Source organism: Carassius auratus, chromosome 19 (assembly GCF_003368295.1).
Source record: "Carassius auratus strain Wakin chromosome 19, ASM336829v1, whole genome shotgun sequence".
NCBI lineage: Eukaryota > Metazoa > Chordata > Actinopteri > Cypriniformes > Cyprinidae > Carassius > Carassius auratus.
The window spans coordinates 8363408-8374361 of NC_039261.1; the positions used below are offsets into that span (position 1 = coordinate 8363408).

The 10954-nt window shown below is 37.0% G+C and overlaps 1 protein-coding gene across 3 annotated transcripts; it reads right to left on the reverse strand.

Annotated features, from left to right (window-relative positions):
* Positions 1–377: 377 nt before the first annotated feature.
* Positions 378–10954, reverse strand: LOC113119345 (uncharacterized). 3 transcript variants are annotated; one of them, XM_026288755.1, is made up of 14 exons: positions 10732–10954; positions 10494–10562; positions 10293–10361; positions 8284–8308; positions 4504–4590; positions 4047–4195; positions 3849–3965; positions 3698–3740; positions 2863–3595; positions 2651–2714; positions 1989–2066; positions 1802–1903; positions 1149–1716; positions 378–994 (listed from the first exon to the last, which is right to left on the reverse strand). In XM_026288755.1, the coding sequence occupies exons 2-14, from the start codon at positions 10551–10553 to the stop codon at positions 768–770; spliced, it is 2322 nt and encodes a 773-aa protein (XP_026144540.1). In that variant the 5' UTR covers positions 10554–10562; positions 10732–10954; the 3' UTR covers positions 378–767. The 3 variants fall into 3 exon arrangements, with proteins under 3 accessions (XP_026144540.1, XP_026144539.1, XP_026144541.1); XM_026288754.1 differs by having other exon boundaries at positions 2863–3598; XM_026288756.1 differs by lacking the exon at positions 8284–8308 and having other exon boundaries at positions 2863–3598.

Here is a 10954-nt window from a genome sequence, read left to right on the forward strand (position 1 = left end):
TCAGCAAGAGGTTGAGCTGGTTCAGCGCATCGTGTGTATGCATTTCTTTTACTGTCTATGGCATTTACCGTGAATGTAACTGTCTGTTGATTCAAATAAAGATATATATATACATACACATATATATACAAACACAAATAACAATCTGGTCTCAATAACAAAATTAACAGTTAAAAATATACTTTTATATTATATTTGAATCCAGCTGGGATTTTTATTTTAGTTTTATTTTAGTAGGTGTTTTAAATAATAATAATAATCCAAAAAAAAAAAAACGTACATTGTTATATTACAATATATATGCCACACTTCAAAACCAATGTAACTTTATTAAATAATAAGAATAAAAAAAAGTATATAAAAAAGGACCGCTAAAATTTGGTTGAACTGTTTATTTTCAATCATCGGTCTTATTAAATCATTTGAACAAAAGCCACTACAGTTTCATAGCACAAAAACCAAACTGAAAACATAACAGCAAGCAGGCTACAAATCTTGACAAACTAAAAGCAGTGAGAATTAAGGTAGTAACTGAAAACAGCATTAATGAGAGAGAGTGTGTGTATGTGTGTGAGAGCCCAGAGATGCTGGGATAAGCTCCAGCCCTCTATCACCCTACAGAGGATAAGCAGAATGTATGGATGAACACAGTATTCCCTTAACTGGATGATTTTGGAAGAATTTACATAAAGATGATCAATCACTGTAGACTATTGTTAAGCTACAACCATCTTACATAATGAACTGCCTGACTGATAAGTCTAACTTTATCTACGAGCCACAAGCTCAAGAAGAGTTGAGGCAATCTTGTCAAGACTGGTGGAGCTGGACGCTTCTGGAGGTGGCGAGGATGACGGGTGGAACGGGTCGTAGGGTTCGTCGCCTGGTTGATAGTCACTCAGATGAGACCGCTGCTGTGTTCTCCCAGCATACATCCTTGATTCTTCTTGTTGAGAGATTGGTTGGAAGTGAACGGGATGCTTGCCAAAGCTCTCTGAAAGCAAGATAATCATGAAGAATCAATCAGGAGTTTATATAGATGTTATATTCAAAAACACTTAAAAACACTGTAATGACAAGGTTATTCCTCGTCATCTGCTCCTAAGGAAGACAAAAAAACCATATGAAAAAATTGCATGTATGACTACCTTGATAACCCCTCTCAACATCTTCCTGGCCTCTGTTCTCATAACGCTCTGATGAACGCCCCCAGTTTCTTTCAGGATCCACATTTCCAAAGCCAATGTAATCATCTTCATAATATCTTGTTTCTTGAGTACTTCTTGAAGCTTCTGCTCTTGAATATTCTTCAAAATGTTGTTCCTTTTGTCTAGGATCTTCATGATAACGTCTCCTCTCGCGGGGAAGATCTCGTGGGGTCTCTTGTATCATAGTCGTTTGAAATTCTCTGGGATCATTGGCATATGGCCTTGCTTCTTGAAGACCACTGGGATAATCATCAAATCGTTTTGACTCTTTGTAATCATCTTCATAATGTCTGGTCTCGCTAAGACTTCTGGGGTCATCCCCAATTTGTCGGACCTCTCGAAACATTCTAGGGTCATCTCCATATTGTCTGGATTCTTGGAAACTTCTGGGATCATCATCGTATCGTCTGGCCTCTTGGAAACCTCTCTTTTCTAAATGCATGCCATCTGGATCATCCCGTGTCTGCTCTACCCCTCTATGATCACTGACAGGCTGTGAAGTATGGCCCTTTAGATGAAGGACGACAAATAGAGAACAATTATTTAGACTGAATTAAATGAAAATCATTCTTAGCAGATAGCACGGTGCTTACCCCAGCACTTCTGGATTTGTTTTCTTGAAACTCCTTCAAAACGGTGCACAGCCTTTCTTTAAGAAATCTGGCTTCGTCCATATTATCAATCTTGATGTCACTCTGTAAGTGAAACAGAATATGTTCAAATGAAAACTCCAGTTTATTCGGAAGTCTTTTTCTTGTTTGTCAAATATTCTCCACTCACAAGTATGTCCAGAACATTTTCCTGTTTCGGATTAAGATGGGATGTACTTCCAGAATCCACAAATTGGTTATTAAACGACTGAAAAAAACAAAACAATAAGTATTCCAACAAACACTAAGTTAATTTATATCTCACCAATATAATGGAGCTACAGTTGGTTAGTGCATAGTCTAGCCACAGTCTATATCTGACTACTGAAGTATATATATGACACAATGTGAGATTAAACATTTGAAACACTGAATACATATGGCACATCAATCTGTCTTGAATGTGAAGAATGTAGTTTACCAACTGTAGTTTAATTAATGTGAATACAGTCCATGCTAAAAACAAAGAACAGCTACAATCACACTATCTGCTAACATTAAGGTAAAAATGAGTGAATTCCTCTTGTATTCCTACTAAAATCACTGGAATCTGTCTGCAATATTATTACAGTATTAGTCTGACTTCACAGAAATGGACTAAAGCGTTTGAATGACATCTTAACAAGCCAAATTGCTTTAGCCCAATTAAAATGCACGTAAATTAAACCATGATAAAGTATATCATAGGAATAGCTATACACCATATTTAAATAAACAAGTTATCTTAAAGTAGAACATTTAATACACGATTGATTTGAGTGTAAACAAGAGTAAATGTCTTTGCAGTTTTACCGGAGGATTTGCTCTAAACGGTGCTCCTCTTGGTTGCTCTTTTAGGGTGGATTTATTTGAATGTCTGAAAAGAGAATTTAGTAAAAAGAAAAAAAGAAAATAAAGAGGAAACATGAAACACAACAGCCTTATGTAAACTGGTGTAAAAATACACCCACCAAATTTCATAATATTTAGCAACAATTATGATTATGAAAGGATCAACCCGTCACCTCGAATGAGCGAGTGCGATTTCCTCTGCGGTAGCATCAGAGAATCTGCTCTTCTTTTTCTTTTTAGCTGGAACTGCTTCGTGTGAATATGTTCTTGGATCTCTGGGTTCAAACATAGGGGGGTAACCTTGTACCTCATTAGCTTTGTCCCAAGGCCTGCTGTGCATTTCTCTCACAGTCCCCCTTTTCTCCTCATTGAAGTTACTTCCATGCGTTGACATGGGGTTCATGTCAGGATTTCTCTCTTCATAACTTGCATACTGCCTAACTTCCATTTGCTCTTTCTGATATTCTGATGCTGCCGGGCGGATTCGGAGGTCTTTGTCATTGAATCGGTTTGTTTTACCTCCTGGGAACTGTCCTCTGCTAAGACTTTCTCCTTCATAGTCTTCTTGAAGTCTCCGTCCACCCTGGTCTGCATAGGGCCTAGTATGCATTTCTCTTTCAGCTCTTTCAGGATAATCATCACCTTGAGAGTATCTTCCTCTAATGTCAGCATCTTCGTAAGGTTCTTGATATCGGATTTCTTCTGGATACAACTGTTGGTGGATTGCGTGACTTGGATTATTAGGTCTACTGTACTGGTCATACTCATCGGCTGTATAATAGGGTCTTCCGTGTCGGTCTTCATCCAGGTACGTCTGTTTTTTAACCTGTTCAGGGAAAGGAGGCTTCCTAAGAGAGTCTTGTTCATAGTAGTGTTGTTCATGAACACTAGCCCGTGAATCACTTCCTGCTTGTTAGGGTAAAAAAAAAAAAAAAAGTAAGCTTCACACACACAAAAAAGTTTTAGTCTATGAAAAACCAGCTGGTGATTGAAAGGTCAGATATTCACCTTGAAAAACTTTTCTGAATTTCTCTTGAGGTCTTTTGAGTGCCTAAAATGAAATTACAGATAAATATTAATTAAATTTTCTATGCGTTCTTTTCAAAACTCCTCAAAATAATCCATTTTACAAGCAGCAAATCCACTGAGAGTATAATACCACTGGCTTTCCCCATCCCTCCTGCTTTTCGACCACTGCAGCTTTAGCTCTGGCAACGAGACCTGGCTGTTTCTGGTTGTTGTCTTGCCATGTCACCAAGTCTGGTCTTTTCAGCTCCTGCCAAGATAGATCAAATTTAAACTATTTCACTCCGAACAGTGGAAGGGTAAAAGTATAGCAAGGACAAAGTCACCATACCAAGTATTTTTGTCTGTGTTTACGTCCAACAATATGGGCCACCATGCTGTAAAGGTCCATCTCCACGACACACATTCGGCACTTGTACTTCAACACAGTTTTGCCATCGTCAGCGAGATGATCTGGAATCTGTATCAGGGAGTTGAGACCTGAACAAAAAAATAAGTTGGAGTGAGTGGTGTATTTTCAAGTGAAAAGATATTTTGAGAATGTCTCAGTACTTTTCTTAGCCATAAAATAAAAGTCAGTGGGCTCCAAATTCCAAATGTTTTTTTTGGATCCCACTGGAAAAAGAACAGTTGAAATGGTTTACAAATCATCTTCTTTCAGTCTAGGTGACATGAGGTGGAGTGAGTAAATGATGACAAAACGTTTGGGTTAACTTATTCCTTTAAGACCACTTTACTCTAATATTTTAATTGTATGTTAATTTTGAATGGTTTTGAAGTCATCCTACCAATGATGGGCTCATCAAGTTTCAGGTATTCCAAATATTCGACTATGTCATTCCATTCTGGCAGTCGAGGTTGTCTCGGAATCTCTCCTATAAGGACACAATTAGCTCATAAAACATGATCACTTCAGAAGTTAAAAAAGAAAAAAAAAAATACACGAAATAATATACAGTGCACTCCATAAGTATTGGAACATTAAAGACAACATTGCTTTCTCTGCTGTGGAGTCAAGTTATTTGCAAATATGATTAAAAGATAAATAAGCAACAAAACTACAATGTCACATTTTATTATTAGATCTTTCGACACATACATAATCTGTCGAAAGATCTAATTTTTTTTCTAATTTTGTGATGTGAGCATAAGTATTGGAACAGTTGATTTAAGGCAGATGTAAAAGATTAAAAGCTAATATTTAGTTGCAGATCCCTTGCATGCAATCAGAGCAGTGAGTCTGCAGTCCACAGACATCACCAGACTCTTGGTCTTATGAATTGAAATGCCTTTTCAGCCTTTAATGCAGCCAATTCTAACGGTTGCTTGTTTTGGGGAGGTTTTGCCTTTAGTCTCCTCTTCAGATGGTAAACTTAATGTTCAGTCAGATTTAAATCTGGAGATTGATTTGGGGAATTTAAGACTTTACATTTCTTTGCCCTGATAAATTCCTTGACTGAATTGGGAGTGTGTTTTGGGTCATTCTGCTGATCCAATATGAAGTGCTTTCTAATGAGTTTGGTGACATTTTCTTGAATATTGGTAGCCAAGATGATTTTGTACCCTTCCAAATTCAGTCTGCTACTGCCATCATACATTAAGTCATCATTAAAATTCCAAAATTCCAAGAGATCCAGTTCTAGAGACAGCCATGCATGCCCATGCCATGACACCACCTCCACCAAGCTTTACAGATGAAGTTGTATGCTTAGGATCATTTTCAGTTCCCTTTTTTTTCCTTCACACCTTTGCTTTCCAATCACTTAGATAAAGGTTAATCTCGGAGTTCGACTCGGTCCATCGACTCAGTTCCAAAACTCTGCTGGCTCACATTTATGAAGAATCTTGCTTTCTATTTTTGGTGCTGATCAGAAGTTTGCATCTTACTGTGTAGCTTCTGTAATTCTGTGACAAATTCTCCTGTGGACTGTAGATTGACAGAGCATCACCCCCGCTTTCTGGTTGTTGGTGATTTTACAGACATGCATTTTAAGGTCAGTAGTCATCAACTACGGTTGTTTATCTCAGCCGTTTAGGTCGTTCTTGGTTGCTGATGTCACCAGTAGTTTACAAACTCTTGATTTCTCCTTTGTTTTTCCTATAGTTCTAATTGGCTTCCACTTTACTTTATGCATCCAAACTGCTTGCTTTTCTTTCAGAGTCGACTTCCTCGTCTTCATCCTGGTTTGTGTGTCATCATCGAATGCAAGAATGTAGAAGCAATGGATATAACGGATTAGACACATTCCCTGCTTTAATATCTGAAGAATTAATGCAACAGGACACAGCTGAACACTTAGAAAGACCTGTGAGCCAACTGTTCCAATACATATGCTCACATCAGATAGGGAGATGAAACAAAGTGCTGATCTTCTTAGCTGGTAAAACATGTTTGTGTTGAATCATCCAATGATAAAATGTGACATTTTGTAGTTTTGTCTCATATTCATCTTTTAATCATATTTACAGACTTCTTGACTCTACAGCAAACAGAACCATTTTGTCTTTACTGTTCCAATACTTATGGAGGGCACTGTATATTCTTAATGTCTGAAAGATCCTATATTTATTCTACTGCAGCAGAATCTGCAAAATATGTCTGAAATATGTCTGGTGCATTGTCATGCGTTACGTTATTATAAGCGGTATCTACCTGTTCAAACAGGTCAGATCACAGAAAAATGATTGTTTTTTTGGTACAAATTCACCAGTGTTTTAACTTTTTGTGGAAATGTTTCCACAAATCAGCTGTTGAAGGCTCCTCTCGGTGTTAAAACAAAATGTTGGTATTTGCTTCTATTTGACCTACTATCAAACAGACAAAATTCATTTCCACAAATATTGTTTCTGCTTTAAGGCCGTTGATCTAGCTCTGAGGCTTTTTTGCAGGTAAAGTAGTTCTTGAGTCATCCTTTGAACTGGTTTATAATGGCTACGTCCACCATATCTGTGCTGAAACCTCACATTTCCATTAGAATCCAGGAAGTCCAGCCAATTTTTAATCTTGCATGACAGACACCACTTGATGAAAGAAAATCTGATCTTGAAATGTGGAATAATGCTGAAACAAGACCAAACTGTCCAATCCATATGGGCATCTCTGGAATCTATGAAGCTTTGGGAAAATCCTCCAGCATCCAGCAAAGTGATCTTTCATGGTGCAAGAAACAGGCTTGGTGATGAGCTGGTACACCGATTGTACTAGCATTTACAAATTGCTATGGCAAAACAGTATCCCCAGGATTGTGACCAAACCAGATGCTATAGAATTTCATACTTATCCACCTGTGATACTGTCCATACACATAATGTGTATGGCATGCCTCTCGTGTTCTCCTCAATGCCTGCTTTGGTAATCACCAATTTGTACGGGGACACTTTGAAGTTGGAAAAAAAACTAATCTGCTGAGCACACTGGAAGCACTGTCCTATTTAAAACATGTATGATGTCTTTTGGGTTAATCAAGTTAACCATCTCAAAGTGAACATAAAAAAAAAGAAAAACCTATTGCAGGGCACAAACAATGAATTGAACCATAAAGTCCTGAGAGTTAAAATATTACAGATCTATGTGCACGTCATCATTAATATTTTTTTAAACATGTCCTCATAATCTTTAAATCTAAAACATAATTGCAACAAAGTACACATCAGAGAAGAGAGGGCAGGGTGATAAGGTTGTCCAATAGTGAAACTAGTTTCATTACTTCAACACAACAACCTGACATGAAACGATCGCAGCGATTTATCAAATCCTGATAAACAAACTCAAGCCCCATTTTTTTTCTCATTCAAGAAGCCGTTTCACTCGGATGCGTGGTATTATAGGAAAGAAAAGAAGGTTGCATTTTCCATTTGAAGTTGAAAAACCCATGTTTCCTTTAAAATCCTGTAATGGATACAGGTCTTACTCTTTGAATAACAAAAAAATGTTATTCTTTTTTTTTTATCTTCCATGGTTTCACTGCAACCATGAAAAATCCACTTAATGGATAAAAAAAAATCCAGGTTTGTGTGATTCCAACATGATTAGGTTTCTTTTTTGTCTCAAAATCCATCACAGACCAAAAAAAAAATAAAAAAATGTCTTCTAGGTCTTCAGTTCTTGTGATGATTCCTACCATCAGTGCTGAATCCTGTGAGATTTAAAAGCTGTAATGTCCACACATTTTAATGAGAGAAGGACATCCTTCTCTAAGGAAACTCTTCGGAACTTATGAGATGACACCTGACAATCTGGATACTTACAAACTCCTTGAGATTTCGGTTGAATTTCCTGACATGATACAGTATATGTGCTTTTAAATAGCACATAAATGTCAAAATAATCTTTTTCACAAATAAATCAATTTAACTTCGGGACATTACATATAATCTTATGACATTGATGATAACCCTGTCTGAACAAAATTTGATCTGACTTGTTTTAATCTATTTTATCACATTAAGAACTAATCACAGGAATATCATAAACTCATGTGTTTCACTAAATCCAATAGAATCAGGGACCGTGAGATGCCTAGACAATAGAAGTAATTCTGGATAAAGTTGTAACTTTTACTACTTACCTTGTGAAGCTAGGGTGTCCTCTTTCTTTGAAGAGATAAACAGTGGAGGAAAAACAGGCACAGGTGATTATACATTTTACTTATGTGCACTTCATAGGACCTACTTGCAATGCTGAAATAAAGTAAACACAGATTAATAACACACAAGCAACAAAGTGTTGTGATGGTAGATAGTCCACGCCCCAATAGGGGAGACCTTCTTTTATCATTGGGCTTTTGATTAAGGCACTTTACCCCAGGTGCTCTGTGGAAACCATACTGTGCCTCATTCTGGACAAAAAGATCAAGTTTGAAGAACCACAAGTACAGTTAAGATGAAGGAAGCATTGGGTGTGGGAAAATGAACCCCAAAGCTTCCAGAAAAAAAACTACAAGGTAGGGTTTCACTCGTTCATGAGAGGAACTGAGATGAATGATGAGGCATTTCACAAAAGTAACATGCCATGGTGGAACTGGAAAAGCTCAAAATAAAAAACAAATCTGAATGAGAAAGTTCAGAGTCCAGTCAGAACATACTTGATACAAGTCATTCAAAATAACAAACATGAAAATGTGTTCCTGGATTTAAGCTGGACTCTGTGCCATTTTATAAAACAACCAAGCTTCTAAGTGATAACAGAAATACATATGGATTATTTACGGTCCAGCCCTTAGCAGCCAGTAGCTATAATGGCACAGCATACCCCACAAAGTATACTCAAAACAGATATAACATGGGAAGATGTGTATGGTCGGAATTCCCATTTGACCAAAGATAAGTACAACTATTTCCAAAGCACAAATCTGAAATCAAGCTGAATATGTGATTGTGCTTGAGGAGTGTCACTCAAGTATCTTTCAAAGATTCAACGGCAAGAATCTCACAAGCTTTGGAAGAGCTGAAAACTTTAAAAGAAAAGCTGTGCAGACAGACTAATGGAAACATTGTGGCCAGCCAATCAGACTGGAACTGGTAGATTTGGACAACTCCTGCCATTAAGCACGCAGCATTCAATCATCTTTTAGCAGTCTAGGAAAGAAGCTTGTCTTCTTGCTGGACCAACAACAGCCATATTGGCTATAGGCTGTCAAACTACAGCACATTTTAGTGCAGATGACAACTATTTGGTTAGTGTGAGGATGCCCTCAGACTAAAATTACAAACAAATAGGAGCTCTTGAATCTTCTCAAATAGACAGAAGTTTACAAGAGTATACTTCTTGTTTCAGGCAGCTCCATCTGTTCTGGAGATTGAAGATCCATGACAAGGGTTCCATGACAAATCCAAACAAGGGTTCGGGGATCGAAACCATTGTTGAAGCAAAAAGATAAACCTCTAAAATGATAAAGTGCATTTGGTTCTCAAAATGGAATGTATTCACACTGGTATCTTACTGTCTAACAGTAAAGACAAAGACAAAACAAACTGTAATCAAACAGTCCAAAACACCCCAGTGTCCACACAACTCCTCCTAATTTGCTTTAAAAGCAAAAGAACGAGCAGTTTTTTTTATGGACAGGTAAAGAAATTCAGACATAACCTGTATACTGTGTATACAGTGTCTAAGACAAGAAATGAACAGGCAAAATGTTGTTCGCTGGTTTACCTCGATTTCTTAGAAATCCTACAGTTGAATAAGGCAGAAAAGTGAGTAAAACAACACATTGAAATATTATGATCTGAAACCACTTAAAATATATTAGAAATGATACTTCAAAACATATAAATATAAAATTACTTAGTCAACAAATTTGGAAAAATGTAATATTTTCAATGGTGATAAAATCCTTTTATTATCACAAAGGATGCATTTATTTGGTCATAAATACAATAAAACATACTGTGAAATCAATTTGAAAGAATCGTTTCTATTTACTAATTTTAAATGTATTCCTGTGATGGAAGAGCTTAATTTTAAGCAGCCTGTTCCACGTTTCTTAAAAACTCAATTGAATATGCTGATTTGGTGTTTGGTTATTGTCAATTATTATTAGTACTTTCAGTCACACACTGGATTTTCTCTCCTTACCTTCAAATGTTGTAAAGTGGTCACGTGGATTTTGTAATGAGTGTCTCCCCGTATTCTTTTATTGCAGATCTGAGGACAACATTTGAACAACATTTATCGATAGTCCCACAGAGTTAGGTCAATGAATTTACATGGTGTTAATTAAAAGGGGAAACATGAATAACATTGTGTGCACTAAGGGTCATAATGAGACCGGTTTACCGTGCAGTCGATGAAGCTGTTGGCCTGCTCGTCGTCGTACACAGTCAGTAAATCGGCCATCTTTCCTAACTAAAATAAGACAGTGTTGTGTTATTGAGTGAGTGCTATTCCTACAGTATGTTTTTGGTCAAGCAATGCAAAATAAATGCAGCAAAGAAAACATGAATCAAGTAAACGTATTAGGCTTGGCATTTTAAATACATCTAATGTTACGTAATAAATAATATTTGCGACGCACCTAACGTTGCCTCGCCTGCAAAAGATTTAGCACACGATTAGCGAATTAGTGATCTGCGCTTTTAGTGCACTCAACATGAAACTATTGTGTTCAAATTATCCTTCTTCTTTCCGATTACTTCTTGGGAAAAAAAATCTACGTTAATACACAAAAATGCTCTAACGCAAATGCTCCCCGGTTAGGCCGCTTCCTTAGTCCTCGACTTCTTCTCTGGTACAATTCT

Coding starts and splice junctions, on each gene's coding strand:
- LOC113119345 (XM_026288754.1), bottom strand. CDS start 10,553: ATGGCCGATTTACTGACTGTGTACGACGACGAGCAGGCCAACAGCTTC. Junction 8,309..10,292: donor CCACTTTACAACATTTGAAG/GTAAGGAGAGAA, acceptor ATCTCTTCAAAG/AAAGAGGACACCCTAGCTTC. Junction 3,599..3,697: donor ATTCAGAAAAGTTTTTCAAG/GTGAATATCTGA, acceptor TACCCTAACAAG/CAGGAAGTGATTCACGGGCT.